The 20,077-nt window shown below is 41.5% G+C and overlaps 2 protein-coding genes across 8 annotated transcripts in view; both read left to right on the top strand.

Annotated features, from left to right (window-relative positions):
* The window catches only part of LRRC8A (leucine rich repeat containing 8 VRAC subunit A), a 38,242-nt gene extending 31,237 nt beyond the window's left edge, over window positions 1-7,005 (top strand). For all 6 annotated transcript variants that reach the window (XM_033011936.2, XM_033011934.2, XM_033011937.2 and 3 more), the window contains one exon: window positions 1,329-7,005. In XM_033011936.2, coding sequence (XP_032867827.1) covers window positions 1,329-1,604 — 276 coding nt within the window. In that variant the 3' untranslated portion in view covers window positions 1,605-7,005. The remainder of the gene's footprint in view (window positions 1-1,328) is intronic.
* A 3,664-nt stretch (window positions 7,006-10,669) lies between these two features.
* On the top strand, window positions 10,670-19,451 carry PHYHD1 (phytanoyl-CoA dioxygenase domain containing 1). Of its 2 annotated transcripts, XM_033012070.2 has the most exons (12): window positions 10,670-10,881; window positions 11,694-11,852; window positions 12,315-12,320; window positions 12,401-12,476; window positions 12,611-12,658; window positions 14,235-14,290; window positions 14,482-14,544; window positions 14,660-14,681; window positions 14,997-15,125; window positions 16,659-16,775; window positions 16,923-17,049; window positions 17,242-19,451. In XM_033012070.2, the coding sequence occupies exons 1-12, from the start codon at window positions 10,672-10,674 to the stop codon at window positions 17,285-17,287; spliced, it is 1,059 nt and encodes a 352-aa protein (XP_032867961.2). In that variant the 5' UTR covers window positions 10,670-10,671; the 3' UTR covers window positions 17,288-19,451. The 2 variants fall into 2 exon arrangements, with proteins under 2 accessions (XP_032867961.2, XP_032867962.2); XM_033012071.2 differs by lacking the exon at window positions 12,315-12,320.
* The last annotated feature ends 626 nt before the right edge of the window (window positions 19,452-20,077 follow it).

Below are 20,077 nucleotides of genomic sequence, written 5' to 3'. Positions count from 1 at the left end.
ATTGCCCTGGGGCTCTGACAGCCTGGTTGCTTACAGTAAACAGCAACAGCAAGAAACATAAGGACTGGTAGGCTGGGATTTCCCAAGGCCAGGAATTATCTCAAATGTCCTCTCCTAGGTCAGCAGTCTTGGCAAATAGAGACTTCTGGAGCTGGCTGGTACTAGTGTACCATTATGGGAAGCAGGCTGTATTATAGCATGTTGCTTCCTTCCTAAACCAATACTTGTCCCTTAAATAACACTATTATTTTCAAAAGCCTGTGATCATTTGATTGCATGTTGCTGTTTGAAAAATGCTCAACAGTACCAGTAACAATGACTGAATTGAACTGTCTTTAATGAGTCTGGTCTCATCTTGGCTTTTCCTTGGACTCCATCTCATTCAGAACTGATTGCAGTCTAATTTAGCCATGAATGATATCATGCATAATTGAAGTTTTAAAAAGTTCATGGTTGCATTTAAAGGCAAATGATAGCCTCCAGTATTCTTCCCTTAATTCAAAGTCTCTTCTTGAATTGCTATGTTTAGTTCGTAGCCTAGTGTTTGTTAAACCCTAGCCATATTGTTTTCCTAGAAATTCTTTGGGAGGACTGGACTATTAAAAGGCTTTAATGGAAATAAACTTTATTAAATTAGTGACTCATGGATACACGAAGGTGGTGGTGGTGGGAAAGCTAGCAGCTGGTGGCTTCATTTTTTTTTTTGTTGCATTTTGGCACTGTCAAAAACCCCTGTGCTTTGAAACCTAGAAAGTCTTTGCAACACTTCAAAGCCCTACAGAAATGATGAAAGAATAGTCCCAGTTTTCAGGGCCTGGAGTTTGTAGTCATGTAGCCTCTGCTCTTACTGTGCCAAAATTAGGTTTCCTGACTAAATCCAGTCTTTGTGGTGTTCAGTACGATACCAATTGTACAATGGCTACTTAAAGAAAAGGAGCTGTGATCTAATGATGGTATAAAGGGTTTGGGATGGAAAGAATTTAATACTGATGGGAGCATGTGACAGTCTAGGCCAGCTGTGAGCAGCTTTCTGATTCTCTAATCCTGCCCTTGGTGATTGTTTTCTGCTTTAGCATCTGTCTTTGGTGATCTTTTGTAACTAATGCAAAAGAGTGTCTGAAAGAAGAATCCATACAATTGTGGTGTAGTGCCTTTTACTTCGGGAACAGTCCTTATGGTGGGAAGGAGGAGCTTACTCAAGGGAGAAGTAGATGATTAAAAACAATGCTCTGTAAATCTTGAAGCGCTGTTTTGGCTTGTTGGTCTCTGAGCACGTGTCCTGTTTGCTGGTGACTTTTCCTATGATTGATTTATTTCTTCTTTTTCAGATTGAGAGTCTCCCACCAGAGCTGTTCCAGTGCAGGAAGCTGAGAACCTTGAACCTGGGAAACAATGTGCTGCAGTCACTCCCATCCCGGGTTGGGGAGCTGACAAATCTGTCACAGATAGAGCTACGAGGGAACCGCTTGGAGTGCCTGCCTGTGGAGCTGGGAGAATGTCCTCTGCTGAAACGCAGTGGGCTTGTAGTAGAAGAGGACCTGTTCAACACGCTGCCCTTGGAAGTCAAAGAGCGGCTGTGGAGGGCAGACAAAGAGCAAGCCTGAACTCCCGAAAAAAGGGAAAAGCCTCTGACCAACAAGAAGGAAACAAAAGGCCATTCTAGTCCCCTTTTCCCCAGATCCTCCCCTTTCTCCCCTCTGATCGCTACCAGGCTAGCCAAGGAGTCCCTGAACAAACATGACTGAATGAGGTGGCTTCTTACCTCACATGCAGGATGGGGGAAGCTTGGGATCAGGATGAGGATCAAGAAAGATTAGTTGGCCTCTGAGCAAGGGCCACTGGGAGTAAGAGGTGTTGCTGTTCTTCTGGACAGGAAGTGGGGTGAGGTGGATGGTGCTGGTGAGAAGAAATGACCTTTGAATGGAGGAGAAGATGGAATGTGGGGATTGCTGCATTGCTCTAAATGGGGGTTATATGTGTTAGGGACTGAGAGTGTCCAGTGTCCTGCAAGCAAAGATCAAGAGACTAGGAAACCTCTTGAACCTCCATCTCCCTGCCACTTGGTACTGTTCCTGACTTAGAGAGTCAGTTAGTGAGGCCCTACGGTGGGGTGGGATAGGATACAGACAGCTGATTTTATCTAGATGCTGGCATTAGTATTTGGGGGATAAACTTCTCAGACATCAGCTTGAATGCAGGATCTTTTTTTAACCAACTGTCTTTCCCCTTTGTACTCCACACCTTCTCCTCTGTCCCTGGAGAAGAAACCAACCCCCCACCCCCAAACTATGTGCTCATTTAAGATTGCACTATTTGAAAAATTTCAAGTCACTTGTGCTGATGAGTAGATCACATAGCATCCTTCTCCAGCTGATGTGCTGGAGACACTTCCAGAGCTTTAGCCTGTTCTGAAATTGATGGTTATAGTGCAAGTGGGAGAAAGATCTGGATAAAAAGCAGCTGGACTGTCTTATTATCCAGAAGCATCAAGTTGCTTGAGGATCTGGCTTTTAAAGTTTTTAAGCTACTTTTAAATTCCTGGTATTTTTGTCATGTGTCAAATATGAACATACAACTGGCCAGTGTGTCGGGGTGTCTCCTGGGGTTGGTGGTGTTAGTAAAGAGGAACACTTAGGTTTCCTCTGCACCTTTTGCCTCCTGCCCTGCTCCCCAAGTTGTTGGATGCTTTGCCAGTGTTCATGAATGCAGTCTACAGAACTGCTTGATTGTTTGGTTGTTTTTTCTTTCCCTGTTGTCATCCCCACTTTAACAGCTGTCAGTTCCTGTTACACCTCTTGACCTAAATAAGAGGCTAATGCTGATTGAACTTGGTGCTGGAAAAGAAACCTGTCCTGCTATTTCTTCCCCTTTTCATTCTGTCAGCATTAAGGAGCAGTATGAGAATCCTCCATGGACTGAGCTCCTCTAGATCACTGGGACAGAGCAGTTTTTACTGAAACAAGTCTGACCTGTTTGGTATTGTTTGACCAAAAAAAAAAAAAAAAAACAAAACAAAACCAAACCCCAACAAAACAACACAATGAAACAACCTTCTGCACTGGCAGAGGTAGATAACTTACAATAGCTACTGATAATCATGTCCTTAAGGTGGAGTCGTTAAGGTGTGCCTACAATACACCTTAAGTCTGCTCTTTTCCATCAGAAGGAAGAGGAGGCTTGAGGACCTGCAGGTCCTGGTTGTGATACTTGCATCAGACCAACAGGTTGTCTTCAAGGTGGAGTGCTGCAAGCTGAGGCATGAGAAGTTTGGAGGCCTCCCCTGGGTACAAAAGGGGGAAGCTGCAGCCATCTCCAGAGCAGTTCCTGGCAAGCTGTCAGCTGCCCTGGCTTAGCAAATCGTGGTGTTCCCTTGGATGTTGGGGCAATAAGGCACACTGTGGCTTCCTTCATCAGATGTAAGATATGAAATATATACACTAAACGTGCTGAAACCATGAACAATGTTAATTGGGCTCTGGATTTGTTGATGTTCAGATGCTTAAATAAAGCTACATTAAAATCCAGGATATCTGTTTATACAACTGCTTTTAAGAAAGATGTAAATTCTGCCTCCCTTAGTCCATTCATTATGAAAAGTTTAAACAGTCCAGGGAATAATATAATTAAATCTCTTTATCTGAGTGGCAAGGTACTGTAAAAGCTCTTATTGTTTCTAACAGGGTTAGTGTCTTGAAATTACGTTAGAGTTGGGGCCACTGCTGAAAGGATGGGGAAGTATTGTTGCTGATGCTTCTTGGATTGTACTTGTTCTATTTGGACAAGCATTTTGGATCAACAGAGAGGGCAAAAATTGTTAGGTGGGCTTAATGCTTCTTAAGTAAACCAGAAATGCTTTAGGCTTAGCTACAGCAATACTATTTCCCAGTCAGTTCCTTGCGGTGGGTGTGGGGTTGGTTTGGATTGTGAAGGAAACTCTCCCACCCCCTCTTATTCTGTGCCAAAAGATAGTGCTGGAGAATAATGGCTACTGGATAGAGGCTTGAACTCAATTTTGTGTTCAAGGCCACTGAGTAACTGGTCTACAACACATGTATTTTAGACTAGGCAGGACTGAAAGGGCAAAGTGCCTCACGGAATTTTCACCTAGCTTAACAGGAGCAGAGAGATTTCTTCTATATGTCTAGATCATTGTAGGTGAGTGCTTTGACTCTTGATTCTAGCTGTGGTCTTACACAGACTAAACTTTACACAGCTGTTAGAAGTTTCTATAAGCAGCTCCTGAAAGTATGCTGCAGCGCTTCTAGAAGTTTGCAAGTCTCCTGAACTGTTCTGTATCTCAGTGCTGAGTCCATAGGACAAGTGGACAATAGGCTATTCTGTTAGAAATGAGAGGCTGTTTCTAGCTTCTAATCAAATAAGAGCTGTATTCCTGCTGCTTGCTGAGAAGAGACTGCCCTACTCCTGAGGCCTACAAAGCAATTATAAGACAGGCCAGTATTGATCATGCATGAAAACACTAGCTTTTTTGCTGCTCTTAAAATATGCCAAGCTTGGTTTTTTGGTCATGGCTGCTAGGGCTTGAGATAGCTTCCTTTGTGGCAAAATTGGGATCAGCAGTCTGATAACTTGTACCAGAAACACAGGTGGCACGAATACATTGCCACTCTGGAAGACAGCAATATGTATTATTTACTCCTGTTATGTGCTTCTTGCTCTTCCCTCAAATAGATACTGATTCCAGAGTATCAGTCTTGTGTGATGAGATGGAAGAAGCTTTAAAACTTCAAAGATAATGTCTAAACCATGAGGTCCTGAACATGTTTACTGCTCAGGACTCCTGCAAAACTCAACCCACAGCAGAGTGAGTCATCCACTTCCCATACTTGTCTGGATTGCTCAGTCTTTGAGGGATGAGCTTACATCAACAATCCTTCCTCATTTGTAAGCATTCAATCAGTGTATATTTTTTTTTCCTTTATGTTCCCATCAAACTGAAGTTTAAGGGTTTTATTTCTGACACTGATCTGTGTGTTCAGAAAAAAAGTTCAACTTAAGCAGACAATCAACGGTCTGGTCAGTGTCTTGTTCTTCTGACAGGCTTTTCAAAGCACTCTAGTAGTAGCAAACCAGATTATTTATTAGCTGCTAAATCATACAACTTGAATTAAACCCAACTATTTCCTTAATAGCACTTCTGAGCTGAACGAGTTCTTGAAACCCCTGTAGATCACAAGCACACTCATCCTGTGTTAGGACTGAAGGTTAGTAAAAGGGAATTCTACCTTTCCTGCTAAATACCCGGAAAAGTAACAAGTTGCAACTAATTATTTTGAACCAGCTGAAAGGCAAGGAATACCAAACCTATTAAATGTGTTAAATCTTGCTGTATCTCTTGAAACTATGCACTGGAATGTTAGCTAAAGTTCTTTAAGATTGCTTTCTGATTTTATGATTTGGTCCCTGGTTAATTCAGCAGCTGGAATGAATTTACTCTGCCAGTCTGGTTAAATAGCTTTTACAGGTATCTTTCATGATGTGGTGTTCTTTGGTATTAATTGTCACTTCCTGATAATATCCTACCTCATTTTTTATTTTTTCTTGTTACCATTTATACAGTCCATTTAGCTCACTTCATTTTAATTAAAGTTCTTGGTGTTCATTACCATAAATAGTATTAAGTGGCTTTCTGTTGCTGAACCACACTGAGGTCCTGGGTGGTTTTGGTTTTGCTTTTTTGGGTTTGGTGGTTTTTTTTTTTTTTTTTTTTGTTTTTTTTTGTTTTTTTTTTTTAACAAATGATTCTGGGAATTTTGAGAACATCCTTTACAGATGATGAGGTGTATGGAAAAAAGTTTCAAGTATTATTGGTTCAACATCTGTGACATTGTTTCCTTTTTTTTTCTGCTTCATGAAGGGACTGCATGGTTTGAGCTCTTTTAGATTTTTTTTTTTTTTTTTTTTTTAATTTTTTTGGTCCTCCTTCAGGGGACGAGTAACTTTTCCTCATTAATACCTGTGCCTTTTCTCAAGATACATTAATGTAACTTCTCCACAGAGTCACTTGTTTCTTCAAGTATATTTGTAATAGTCTCTGCCTGAAGCCAGCTGTTCCTGCTGATTCTTTTTCTTTCAACCATGGAGAGATTTCCTAATTCTTGGTGTGACTTCTCACTGACAAACAATATTGTCATACCATAGAGTCATCTACTCAGAAATATTACTTAAGGTAAGGCTGTGTGAATGCTAACTAGTAAAACTATTGCTTAAATGTCACTTTTTTTTTTTTCCCCCTTGTTGCATTTGAAAAGGAAAAATTTTTTCCCCACTGTCTGGTGACACAGTGGATCCTGTAATTTTACTAAGCATGTGCCAAAACAGAGTGAGTTTTCTGTCTTATCTTCATTTTAACAGTGCATGAAGCAGAACTGGAACGGGACAAGAGTATTGTTTGACTCAGACCTTTCTCCCTCCATCCCTCCAGCTGCAGTGGTAGGTTAATATTCAACTGCTTCAGCAGTATGGAATCCTCCAGAAATCTAATCTCCCAAATACCTTTTCAAAAGTAGCTGTACCTGAGTTGCTGGACCCTAATAGCAAAGATGAACTTTGTGTGAATTCATACAAAGAAAGGCTTAATTTAGGATTTCTGGAATTACCCTTCCCTTCCTTCCTCTGTCTCCTTTAAAGGAATTTTATTGAACAATGGGGGGAAATTTTTCTAGAGGAGACTTAATGAGAAGGGGGCTAATGACCCTGAGTCATCTTTTACAGCTGACAAATGTGTCCATTTAAGACACTACTCATGGCTTAAACATTGTTCACTCCCATTTTATAAATGCACGAGCAGGGTTGTGGTTTGGCATCCGAGACCTGCGACTTGATGTAACATTTCAGAATCATGACATTCACTTTGTATGTGGGATTGTTTGGGCAGCTGATCAACAGCACCTCCACCTTAAGCACTGAAGGCTACTTTTGTTTTCTCTGAAAGACTTGTAAGACTGGACACTTTAACAGAATAAAAGTTTTAATTTTTAATTTGCATTTTCCTTTTATGTCTGCTTTCTTTTAAAGTTTTCTGTATGCAAAGGCTCTTAGCCTTTCATGATCTCACTTCTCAGAAGACAGATGTTAATAATTCCAGCTATTGTGTAGGATTATTGGATTTTTTTACTCATCACATGAGTCCATGTGGATTATGACATTCCCTTATGAATAAGCAAAAAGTAAATGTACAGCGAAAGAGGTCCTGCTCAGTGACAAGCCTGGACTGCTTTACATATTTCATCATCACTTTAACAGATGGCTGAAACAGTTCCCATTGCCAAATATAAGACTCTTTTGGGAGTATTGTCTGCATAGACCTACAGAAACTCAGCTGGGTTTTCAAAATGCATATTGTGCTGTCCTTCCCCGGGATAGGGACTGAAGTCAATGGAGAAAACTGCCTGCTGCCATAGAAATAGTGTCTTTAGTCAACTGCTGGTAACAAATTGTTTCCTAGCTGTCTGCTTACCCCATGCACTACTTTTTCAACTGGAAATGCTGGCAGATAGCATCTTTTCTAACTTGATGAGGTCCATGATGTGTTACAGAGAATCATCCTGTAACTTTCGAAGACAGTTTGAGTTTCTGTGCAGCTCATTTATTGTATAGAAGGTATTTCTCTTGTGTTTTGCCTTATGTTGCTTCCTTTGTCCCAGACTACTTGACCACAGTGACATTGGCCCCACTTTAGTGACAGAAAATATGAGCAGGCTGTGAAACAGGTGAAAGGTGGTAGGCTCCAATGCTGCTTATTGGCATGGATGAGTTTTAATGAAATGCTTAGCAGGTCTGAACAAAGAAAGGAAAAGACAAAATACCCCTTGTCATCTAAGGCTTACTTGGACTGCAGCTCCTTTTGGCAAGGATTTACCAGCTCTTTGAACAGCTGAGCAAAAGGAAAGAGTGAAAGGTACCATCAAAGAAAACTGGTCCTTGCTGGATTCCTGCAGGGCTGTAATACAGTGATGGGGAAAGAGCCGAAGAGTAACAAACTGATCTATTTTTTAGAAAAAGACTTTTAATCCTGATAATTCCAAATTTTCTATGAAAAGTGTAAAGATTCAATAGAGGCAGCTGGAACTATATTGGTTTTATTCTGGTAAAATCCTCGAGCCCTACTGCACCATAAGCTTTTTACTTTGCTAATTTTTGAAGAAAGTAACCACTTTGTTTTTACCTGTTGCTGACAATGAGAATTCTCTTGATGGAAAATTACTGCACTTCTGAGGCTCCTGATAACTTGAAAGAAAGGACTGCCAATACAGGGAAAACAAAAGTAGTCAAGTATTCCTGCCATTTTAAATACTAATATACAATTTAAATAGTCATCATGGTTATTGTTGTTCCTGTGCTCCTTGTTTCTCATGAAATATTCTCTCACTTGCTGCTGATCATACAGAATACTTCAGGAGAGGTGATAAGAGATCTAGCTGAAATTTTTGCTTGCCTAATAACCCTGGCAGCTCCAACAGCAGCAATTTTGATGAGAGTGCTGGCAAGCTGGCCTGGCTCCAAATGGTTTCAATAAGAACTTTTACTGAGGAGGAAATTAGTCTAATTGTGCCAGTCAAAAAGGCATTTGAAACACTTGTGCTTTGTCTGCTGCAAGGTTGCCCATGTTCCAGATGCCACTTGCTCCTGTACCTTTCATATAGACATGGGATGGGCTTTGGTAGCCTCCGATGGAGTTTGCCAGAAATGCGGTTTTCTTGCAGAGCTGGCAGGAGAGAGCATTCTTCAGTATTCTGCAAAAGAGCTCTCCGAGGGGGAGAAAGGGAAGGAAAAGGGGGCCATTTCCCAGTTTTGTCTGAATACGTTCTATCTTCCTTATTTAAACTTACTGGAAGAGAAGGTATTTACAAAGATGATACCCTTCTCTTTGGCTTTTTTTGGGCATTATGTGGCGGGAGTGGTTTTCCTCTTGCAGAAAAGCTCTTTCTACCCTCAAAATAGGAGAACGCCTGGAGTGGCAAAGAGCTGGAGGGCTCCTAAGGACACACAGTGATGAATGCTCCTGAAACTGAGCTGAGTTGCCTCTCCTAGTTTGTGCAATCAGTTATCTTCTGGTACTTGCGGTGTTGTGTGCTGCGATCTGCTGTTTATATTGCTCAAAACAATCCATAGAACAGGAAAGCTGCGGTTTACTGTTGTGCGTATGAACTCAAGCACCTTCTGAAGTCATCATGTGTGCGTAAAGTGGGGAGTGGAGAAGATGACGTGCTAAATTGCTGGGGAAAAAAAAAATGTCAGGGAATGAGAGGTACCTGACATTCTGAATGACGGAGGTAACACAGAGAGGGACCGAGGAGCGGCACAGGAGTGTGTGTAGAGGCATGTCTCTGCAGGATTGCTGCCGCCCAGAGTGGGGTGAGGTGGGTCCTCGCAAGATGGATTTACAGGCAATAGCTACAGCAGGGCTTTTCCCACTGGTTGCACCTCTTCCTTAAGCTTTTCAGCTTCATCACTTGGTGAGAGTCTGTTAACAGGAAGGAGGAACTACCTGATTGTGAATTTTGTGGCATTGGAGGCTGATTGTTGCCCCTCCACATTTGTAGCCAAGTGTCTGGCAAAATTTAGCTTTTTATAGTACCAAATTCAGTACTAAATTCATATCTTCTTGTGTGCACATAAAAGCTTGAAAACAAGCTGCAAATGCTCAGAGAGAGATGTTTTCTGGTGAAAACACTGAATTCCTTTTTTATTAAAAAAAAAAGGAAAAAGACTTGAACAAGTTAGGGAGGGATTTTTATCCAGAGTTGATTCCCTTACAGACTAGAAGACTTTATCAAATGTCTTTTTAAGATGGATTTTCAGCTGCTAGCAAATCTATTTGGGAGTAAACACCTTCCCATGAGCATTTTGCATTTGTTCATTTTGTTGTGTTTTCTTTTGGCGAGGTGACTGATGCATAAAACCTCCTCCATGATGTTACTTCTTTGTGGAGCGCTACTGAAAAGATGTTTTCAGTGTTTCCTGCAAGAGCCAAACTTGAAAGAGAAAAATCTGCCCCAGGGATTCCAGTGCGATGGGAAGGATGTGTTGGCAGGGAGCGCCACCGCTGGGCTGGCATCTGTTCTTCACTACCTTCTGCCTTTTAGATCTAGTTTTTGCATTTTCTCTCTCTGGTTTGAACCGTGGCACTGGGCTGGTCTATTTACATGCACGTTTGGAGCTGCAGGAGAGCGAGCCAAGCAAGTGAAGGTGTACATTGCCACAGAGCAGCTGTGAATGAAAATAACAGCTTTCTGAATTTTCCTCGACCCTTAGAGAAAGCTCTTTAAACACTTTAGTCTGACATTTGTCATCTCTTGGGTCACTGAAGTCCCCTTCAGGTGCTGAAGTGCTGGCAGGACTCGCTGACTGAGCAAAAAGGGCTCTGTAGGAGCCTGAATTGTCACTTTAAATTTGTTTGAAAACTTTTAGATCTTTTCAACCCACCTGAATCTTATTCTACCACTGTGTCTACCAGCTTAAGGGCTCTATTTTTTTTTTTTTTTTAAATCTGGATTATTAATTAAAACAGTGATTTCTCCTTGGATTTATGAAGTGAATCAGGCTTGTGATCACATCTGAGCAGGACATTTTTGTGCACTTCATGTTAGCACCAAGAACCAAAGCAAAACTGCAACCCCGAATGTCCCCACAAGGAACAAATGGCCAGAAATGGGGACGAAATCCCTTGAGAGGCAGCTCTGCTGGCTGCGCAACAGTCCGGCTGCCCAGCGCCTTGCTGTTATCGCGTACTGGGAAAACGATCACGTGAAGAGGCGGGGAGTCAGCCCTGCAGAGCCTGGGTGGCTTTGTGGTGTTGCCAGTGGGATCCTGTTAGCTTCTGCCCCGATGGCGTTTGTAACCCAGCATCAGCTCCAAAAGGTAAGGAACTGCACTCCGGGAAGGAGCGTGTCTGTAGTGCCGGCAGGTGATGCTGCTTGTAAGATACGGTCACTGCTCGTTAACCTTTGCTCAGGTCTAGCAAAGATCTGCTTTACAAGCACTTTGTATTCTTCTCAGCTTCTTGTATTACATCCATTTTGAGTGTGTGAGGACCCTGCCATGGCTATAAACTCTTCTAGAGGGAAACTTGTCCTGCAGACCTCTTGGAGGAATTTGTCTCATGCCCTTCTATCTCCGCTGCTCAGCTCTTATCCATGAACTTGAAATCTGCCTCTCAAAGGATAATCTCCAGGGTATTCTATATAAAGAAACAGTAGTCCCAACAGAGTTGATTTCATTTTGTAAGGGATTGTGTAGTCATCCATGAGAAATCACCCAGGGACTTTTCCCTTAGAGAAAACAACACTTCCCAGCTTGTAAAAGAATCTCATTCTTACTTGGTGTGCAGGTATGTTTGCTCTGTTTGTGTTAGCAGGCTTTGTAATTTAATAGTTGCTGGTTACACACCTTATCTTAAGATAACCTGAAACCACAGAGGCTCTAGCAACGGTATCTTCTCTGCTTTGTGGACTGAGGGGTTGAGATATGTTGTTTGTAACTGAATGGAATCTGAGCCTGTTAACATACTCTTTTTTTACAATAGAAACCTCTCATGAAATTAAAAATTATGAGCATGTTGTCCAGCTGCAGAGCTGGAGTGGGGATCCTTTTTGTACTGAGCTGAGGCACAGAAAAGCAGCAGAACTGTTTTCTCTTGTGCTGGAGGAGATCAGTCACCCCATCTCTTCCAGTTCCAGGAGGATGGCTTCCTTGTCCTAGAGCGTTTTTTCACTGCGGAGGAGTGTGACAGCATGAGGAATCAGATTCAGAGAATCGTAGCGGAGATGGAAGTGCCACCGCACTGCCGCACCGAGTTCTCCACCAAGGAAGAGGAGCAGCTCCAGGCGCAGGTACTGAGAAGGGCTGGGCTGTCCCCATTGGGGCACTGGAAGGGGAAAGGGAAAAGCCAAATAGCTGCTCAGGATTCACTCTGGGGGAGCATGAATTTTTCTTCTAACTGAACATAATGCTGTGAGAGGCATTTGCTCTCCAGCTTTCTACAAATATTTGGTGGTGTTCTTGTTAGAGGATGAAAGAGGGAAGGACGCATGTGGCTCTGCTGTGATTTCAGACACCACAGCTATTGCCCCTGGTAGCCACAAGCAGCTTTCACAAATCACTTTGTATTTGTTCTCCAGACAGAAAATAATATTTTCCAGGCAGCCAGAAAAAGAAAAGCAAGGGTAGCCTCTATGTGAGGGGTTCTTGTAAAGTCCTAATCAATGCTAAGACATTTAGCATTGTTGAAAGCCTTTTTATGAGTGATTTCTATTGACTGTGTTTTGTTTATGCTGCGGCCTGATGGGAAAAAGATGCAGGTGAGTGTTAACGCTTTGATCGAAGGTTCGTTTATGTTTTTACAAGGATACTATATTTACTGGGCTCTTATCCCTGGCAGGGTAGCTCGGATTATTTCCTAACCAGTGGAGACAAGATTAGATTCTTCTTTGAGAAAGGTGTTTTGGATGAGAGAGGTAAGCCTTGGCCTGAGTTAGCCACGGGGAGGGGACAGGAGAAGGCTGAGTGTGAGGGGTCAGGGGCCAGTTTCCAGCTTTTAAGGATGATTTCTGCTTTGCAAGCAATGTTAAATTCTGGTTTTGTTTCGTAGGTAACTTCCTAATTCCAAAGGAGAAATCAGTCAGCAAGATTGGCCATGGTACGTTTAAAGGGTGGGGTTTTGAGGGATGAACAAGAGGGATGTGGTTCTCAAACACTAGGATTTCTCCAGACCTAGTTGCTATAAATAACCCCTGACCATCTGAGTTGAAACTATTCTGAGCAGAGAAGCAACTTCCCTCTTCCCTTGCTTCTCTCTGCTTCACGGGAACAACTGTGTCAAATATCGCAAACCTCATCTGCTCTTGCAATTGTGGTCACACACCTCCCGTTTTTACCAACCCTGTGTTGTTTTATTCTGGTATTCTGCATTAAATTCTTCAATTTGATTTCTACACGTCAGTCTGCTTTTCCCCACGTCGCTCTGTCACTGTCTCTGTAACTGTCTCTGTGCTGCCCCTCACTCTCTGCTTTCAAAGGACTTAAAAATCTTCTGTTGCAATCCTTTTCAAAAAACCCTTCTAGGAGGATTTTCAGATATGCATAGCGCAGAGTCAGTGATACGTGAAAGTTTGGACTTCAGCCCTTGTCTCTTTTATGTAAGAGATTGCTCTAACAAATTTACCACCTAAGACTGGTCACATTCAGTACAGCTCAGACTGTGTCTTCTGTGTCCTCTGCAGTGGTGGGTTGCCAACACCAAAGCTGTCCTCTCTCCTTTGGTGTCACCAGCACCTTTCTTTACCCTTACTGGTTTCAGCTTGACCTATTTCCTCTCTCCCAGATACTGAACTTTCGTTTTGATCCCTTTTGTTTGCAAACAATACATGGAAAATGAGAGCAGGAGTCACTGTGTCTCCAAACACATTAACTTTGTTCTGATTAAACTTTATTAAACTTGGAAGTTCAGTACTGAGAGTTCTTGGTTCTTTAGTTTTCTCAGAAAAGCACTCTCCCTCCCACCCCTCCTGCCATTCTGTTATACTTCAGCTTTTTCATAGGGGAAGTGAAAACAACTGCGGGTGCCTGCTGACTCAGCAACTTAACTTATTTTTTATAATTACTCCTTTTGGTTGAGTCTTGCCTCATCCCTTGCTCGGGAGCAGCCCCTGCTGGACCTGGTCGTGTGTCCTCGTAGCAAATCTGATCATGTTAAGATGGAAGCACAATTCAAAGTCTTTGCTTTATGGTTTTGTCAGAACTGGGCTCTGACCTGCAGGCTGTGGCTCTCTGTGAAGGGCACCAAAAATAAGCTCTAGCTAATTTTTGCAGTACTTACTTTTTTGATAGGTCTTAAGAACTGTGTCTTTAAAGGGTGAATTCGCCTATGTGTCTCAGGGTCATGTATAGTGGTTGTCGTGTTAGCATTTGCATGATATAATAATTAATCACATAACACTCAATTTTTGTACCCTCTGTTATACAGTATTTCTTAATACAGTTGCAGTTTGTGGCCAGTGAGTGATTATATTTTTGATCTCTAAAGAAGACTGTACAAATCTACAAGTGTTGTCTTGCCTTATGTGTTATAAACCATTTATATCCACTCTTTGGAGGGATGAAAGTTTCTGGATGAAATTTATCTTGCCTGGTTGCCATCTCTGAAGCTCATTGAGAGCTGCCAGGTTCCCTTCAGTTAATGAAGTCTTCAGTCTAAGCCTTTTCTTTCCTGTTAGCTTTACATGCTTGTGATCCTGTCTTCAAGCAAATCACCCACTCCTCCAAGGTGCAGGTGAGCTGCTACTGTTTCCTAAAATGGTCAGGGGGGGGGGGCAATATAATTATGGAGTAATTAATCTTAATTTTCTAGACTCCCAAGGGTAGTAATTTTGTCTGTAAAAGGAAATGGAAATATCTTCAAAGAATAATGCTTTATAGTGTGCAGAAAACAACAAACATAAATCTTGCAAAGTTTTCTTGCAGGAATTGGGAAGAAAACTAGGCCTTGAGAAACCTGTAGTTGTGCAAAGCATGTATATCTTCAAGGTACAGTAATTCAAGTCATCTTGTCACTCTAGAAGTGACACACAGAAATAAGACCCTATTTAGATGGGCAGCTGTGAAACACTTATTTTCACATGTCAATTTTCTTCCTTTGCAGCAACCTGGCATTGGCGGTGAAGGTGAGATTCATATTATCTCTATATCACTGCAGATAATACTCCTTTAGGAAAGGAATATTAGCATGAAAAAGTTCAGAATCTGACTTAAGCCTGTGAGCCTGAATTGTTTCTATATCATATGCAACTTGAAAAAAGAGCTACTCTTACATTTGCAGCAGGCTGAAAGGTGGTATTTTTATGTAAGATTTAATGTGTATGACAGATGGGTGGGCAGAGTAGGCTAGGTCCAGAAGTCAGGGAGAACAAGCCTGACGTCCTTCTGGCAGTGCTGAATTCCTCAGGCATTACAAGCCCCTAATGACTGTCTCGTTGCAGTGACCCCGCACCAGGATGCCACCTTCCTGCACACGGAGCCTCTGGGCAGAGTCCTGGGGTTCTGGATTGCCCTGGAGGATGCCACGCAGGAGAATGGCTGCTTGTGGTTCATTCCCGGCTCTCACACCAGTAAGTCATGGTAGCTTGGTGAGTGCTGTTCATCTTGGTTAAGGGTGGAGGGTAACACAGACTGTGGTGTGTTCTCTGCATCATGCAGTGCCTGCAGAAGCACACTACTAGTCTTGTTTGTTGAAAGGTCGACTTTATTTACTACAAGGATCTCCCCCTGTACTGCTGTCAAATCTACAACCGCATTTTTCGGCAGGTTATTAACTGCTTTACTTTGTTCTTGGCCACCAGCACATCACATGAGTCTAATATCTCAATATTTTAAAATAAAAAATAGGTAGTATACATGATTGACACTGTGTCTAGTTTTATGTTGATATCTAGTCTAGAAACAAAGAATCCAGGGTACTGGGGCAAGGAAGGACAGTCCTCCTGAATTTTTATTTACTCCAGAACCTGTTAAGGGGAGGCCTGTTAAAACTGTTCCTGAATCTTCTTTTTACCTCAGTATTATTTCAGAAGCTTCCCCTGCAAGATTCAGTTTCTTCCTTGCCAGGCCACTGAGATTTAAGGATTAAACTACTGTGTCTTTTCTTCCTGTAGTGAAACAGGTCATCACTGTATGTCAATGTTCCTTCTACAGTTTTGACTGTAGCTTTGAAAATGTTCATCAAGTCTGATCTGGACTGCACAGAGTAATAATCTTCCTTTTGCCTTCCAGAGTAGAAATATGCTGAGAAATCACCTTTTTTTTTTTTTTTTTTTCTCCCCCCTAGATCCACTCACAAAACTGCTCCAGGTTGTACCCCCTTCACAAAGATTCCCTTTTTTTTACCTTGTCCAATAACATTTTTAGTCCTGACAGCCTTGTGTAAGGGGAATAAAAATCCTCTTACACACACACACAACACTCAAATATTGGTCTGAATTTCAGCAAACAAGGAAAGCTTCCAAGTCTTCTCAAGGATCACTTGGACACCATTCAAGCTATCGGAGAACAGTCAGTGTCCCAGGGGAACACACAGACAAAACCAGATCAGCAGAGACTCATGTAATGGCTGTTGTGACTGATGGTAGTTGCTGCGTGTGTGTAACCACTATTGCATTACCAGCACAGTTTTCTGGTTTTCATTACCTCTAGGGCACACTAATCAGCTTTAAACTGCTGCTCATGTAAGCATTCACTCAGTGTGTGTCATCATAGTGCTCTTAAGATTTGAAGCCACTCATTCCTCATAAATTCTGGAGTCAGCTGCACTGACTGCAATTTATGCTCTTAGAGAAAGGAGAAATGGACTAAAGGTTGTCTTTGCATAAGTGTGACTATTTGTGTTCATAAAGGGCCATGTTGCAATATACAGAAAGATCCAGAAAGGCAAACAAAAGGCAGTTATAAATTTCTGCCAGAGCTGGAAAATCCTACATCTTTGCTTAATCAAAAAAATCCATCCAAATTTCTAAATAAAACATTGAATATACTATAATGATAGGAACTTTATTATTGCCAAGAGAAATCACAGATACTGTTGTTCTGCTGTGCAGAATGTAGCTGGCTGCTCAATTTTTGTGTTTGCTTATTCTGTGGATTTGCAGGTGGAATTACCCGAAGAATGGTCCGTGCACCTTCAGGTGCCTCAACATGTGTTGAGTTTGTAGGGTCAGAGCCAGGCTATGATGACAGCCAGTTCATACCTCTGCCTATAAGTAAAGGTAAAAACAACCCCCAAACAAGTCTGTTTTACAGGTTAAGAAAAACAAGAGAGTTAAAATTGTATTTTAACAATTTCAACTTCCCTTATATTTTACAGCTAGCACTTGCAATATGAACAAAGCAGTACGGATGTTTCTTTCAAACAGGTGGACTCATTCTCATCCACGGTGAAGTTGTCCATAAGAGTGATCTGAACAGGTCTGAGTTTTCTCGCCACGTGTTCACCTTCCATGTGATGGAAGCCAAAGACACCAGCTGGAGCAAAGAGAACTGGTAATGTTGCCATCCTAACAAGCAGCTGAGGAAACTGAAGCCTCTTCAATGCAATAGCCAGGATAAACTTTTACTGGTGGTCTTGCATGGCATGCAGTTTCTGTTGGTAGTACCTTGGTTAGCACTGATTTCATACTGGTAGAATTGGAATAGCCTCTGAAGTTTTGTTTTTACATTTTCCTTACTTCCTAGGCTCCAGCCAACCCCCGAACTGCCTTTTCCATCGCTCTACACTTGAAGTTAGTGACTGGCTTCTGGAGTCCATAACTGATCAATATTCCTTTCTGATCATTCATGTTGCCTTTAAATACAACTTCCACTAGATCAGCTCTCATGATTAATTTATCCTCTTCTCAGAACAAGGACCCTTGACACAGCCTGCATTAGACAGAAACTTCTACTACAGCATGAGCCCTACTAGTATGAGAATAGTTGCCCAGAACTTTTGGTAAGGAAAATTCTTCAGTCTTGAGATTAGACCATTAAGGATCATTGTACTTTGACTGGGACCAGTTAAGGAGAAATACTTCTTGCAGATACTCAATATTTTCTTATGTTTAAGTCAAGAGCTTGTCCAGTGCATTTCTTGGCTGTGTTGGTCCCAGCAATGCAGGTGAACATGTCACGTGAAGATAGCTGATTTTTACCCTTAGGTCTCTGTCCTACTGTTTGAATGACAGTGATTAAAAATAATCCTATTCTGGGTAAAATGAAGCAGAAAGTCTGCTTCTAAGCATTTCTAGCAAACTGTAGCTGAGCGTTTGATCTCTGAGTGTATTGATTAAAAATATTAGTTCTTCATTTATGTTGAAATTTTGAAAACAAAAAACCTCAGTCAAACTCCTAGCAGTTAAATAAAAAAACAGAAATTCTCCTTTTCATCTCCCTCATCTTTTCTTTGAGAAAGACACAGTGTGACCTTCTCCCAACAGCTGGGGCCAGCACTAAGTTGTCCAAAAACTGGTTTGAACTCTCAATGTGCACAAGAACAATTACTATCCCCAAAACCCCAACAAACCAAACTAACTTTAAGCAAGTTGAAACCTAAGGAATGTTAAGAAACATAAGTTACATCTGAGGGTAGCTTAAGCCTGTATCCTAAACTGAACATAAGCCTTGTAGGTGTAATTTCACTGGCAGTGGTGCAGTGGCAACCCTGAGAAATGAGCCTGGTATCATCAATGCACTAATTACATGTTAGTAACCTTAAGGCCGCTCGGAGTCCTGGCAGAATGAGCCTCAGTTTTTACTGACTCATCCCTTTCGAAAGTATATTGTCTGTCTCTGGCATTTGTTTGGTATGAAATAGTCACATATGGTTTCTCTGTGGAAATGAGTTTCCTTTCAGCCCTTTGGACTTTGCTGGGCAATGCAGAATCAGTTCAGTACAGCAAAGAATTTATCACAAAGGAAGGATCAGGTGGCTGTGGTAGGAACTGGGAAGCTGGGTAATGGCAACAGCAATAATGTTGAGTTCAAAGTTTCTGCAGGTACAGCCACTGCCTTCCCTATCTTTTCTACAGTTTGAAAGCTGTGAGCAGGGTAGAGGGAAAATTACTTTAACTCTGGTACTATTTTGTGATGTTAATGGTGAAGGCTCATGGTGGAAGCAGCTAAAGCTTTTTCTGTATCTTTCAATTAGAAGAGTTAATAATTTAGAATAGCACCTTTCTGCTGAGGAATGATAGTTTGTCCTCTGATTATATGCACTACCACCTGCAATGTACAAAACCATCTAGTTCAAGTGCATACCTAAAAGCAAGAACGTGGACTGGATTTGCAAGATTTCCTGTTAAATGTGAAGGAAACAGTCTAGCACAATTAGAGTTTGGTTTCCTACAAAGAGTATCTGACACTTTACTGTATTATTAACCAAACCCAACTCTGGATGAATTTGACATCCTCAGGAAAAGCAGTATTAAATCTCAGGAGCCCTGCCCAGGCAGGGCGGTAAGTTGGGCAATGCTGCCTCTCAGCTATTCGAGTCCTGGCTTGTCGCAGGGACAAACACAACATTAGATTCTGGGGCCATTTTTGCCGGCTTGCTCTGCTGGGCCAGAGTATTAGTTTCACTCCACTCCGGTCTTATTTTCCCTAAGACACAGCCTGAGGGCAAGGACTGCAAGACAGTATTATTTAAGGTATCTTGGACTCACACAAAACTGTTCCCAAAGGTGAATAAAAGAAGTGTCAGAAGTTAACTTCATCCTGGAATACAAATCTTCTGCTTTGACACTTCTCAGGGGAAGGGAAGAGGCAGGGAGGATGCGCTAATGTGTTTTGTTCTAATGGACACTTGGCAAACTGGTGAGGAGAGATTGTCAATACAGAAGTGTTTAATACATAAAGTGTTCTTTTTCAGCCACAAAATGGTAGTTATAATTTTAGTTAAGTGGACAGAATTAAATAGCTTTACTCAATTTGTTGACAGAAGCATTTTTATAAATCATTTGATTAAACATCTAACTGAAAAAATGTGAAAAGCAGAAAGCTGTAATAGTATTTAAAAGTTTATTGACTAACAGATTTTCTGCTTTCAGGATTAATGTGCAATTAGTTTTATCTGTGACTTTGTTTATTTTTTCCCTATATTGAATATTATTCCAAATTAATTTAGAGATTAAAATCTTGAAGAAGATAAAACATTCTTCCTGTTATGTAAACCTCCAGGACTAAAACTGCAGCCTTGTTAGTACTGTCTTGTGCATTCTCAAACCTCCCCTACACAGCTTGGATAAAATTAAGCTATTATAGCTACTGAGTTTGAAGTTGTGTTTGTGCGTTGCAGTGCACTAGCATGGCTCCAGTTGATGGTGACTGGATACATTTGGACAGTTGTACTGACTCTCTGTGGCCACCCTCATTATAAAACATGCTTTAAATGGTGCTTGTACAGAAACCAGGCGTTTACATATTCAGTAATACAAGACGGCAGGACTCAGTACAGCAAAACATGTTTTGGCTCTGCTACAATACAGAGGTAGCAACATCTGAGAGGTTTGCTTATTTATTCTTTTTCCTCTAATTG

This window comes from Tyto alba, unplaced genomic scaffold, assembly GCF_018691265.1.
Source record: "Tyto alba isolate M040663 unplaced genomic scaffold, T.alba_DEE_v4.0 Super-Scaffold_11, whole genome shotgun sequence".
Classification (NCBI taxonomy): Eukaryota; Metazoa; Chordata; class Aves; order Strigiformes; family Tytonidae; genus Tyto; species Tyto alba.
Note: the sequence above shows the minus strand (reverse complement) of the source record. Positions and strands in the feature narration are given on the sequence as shown.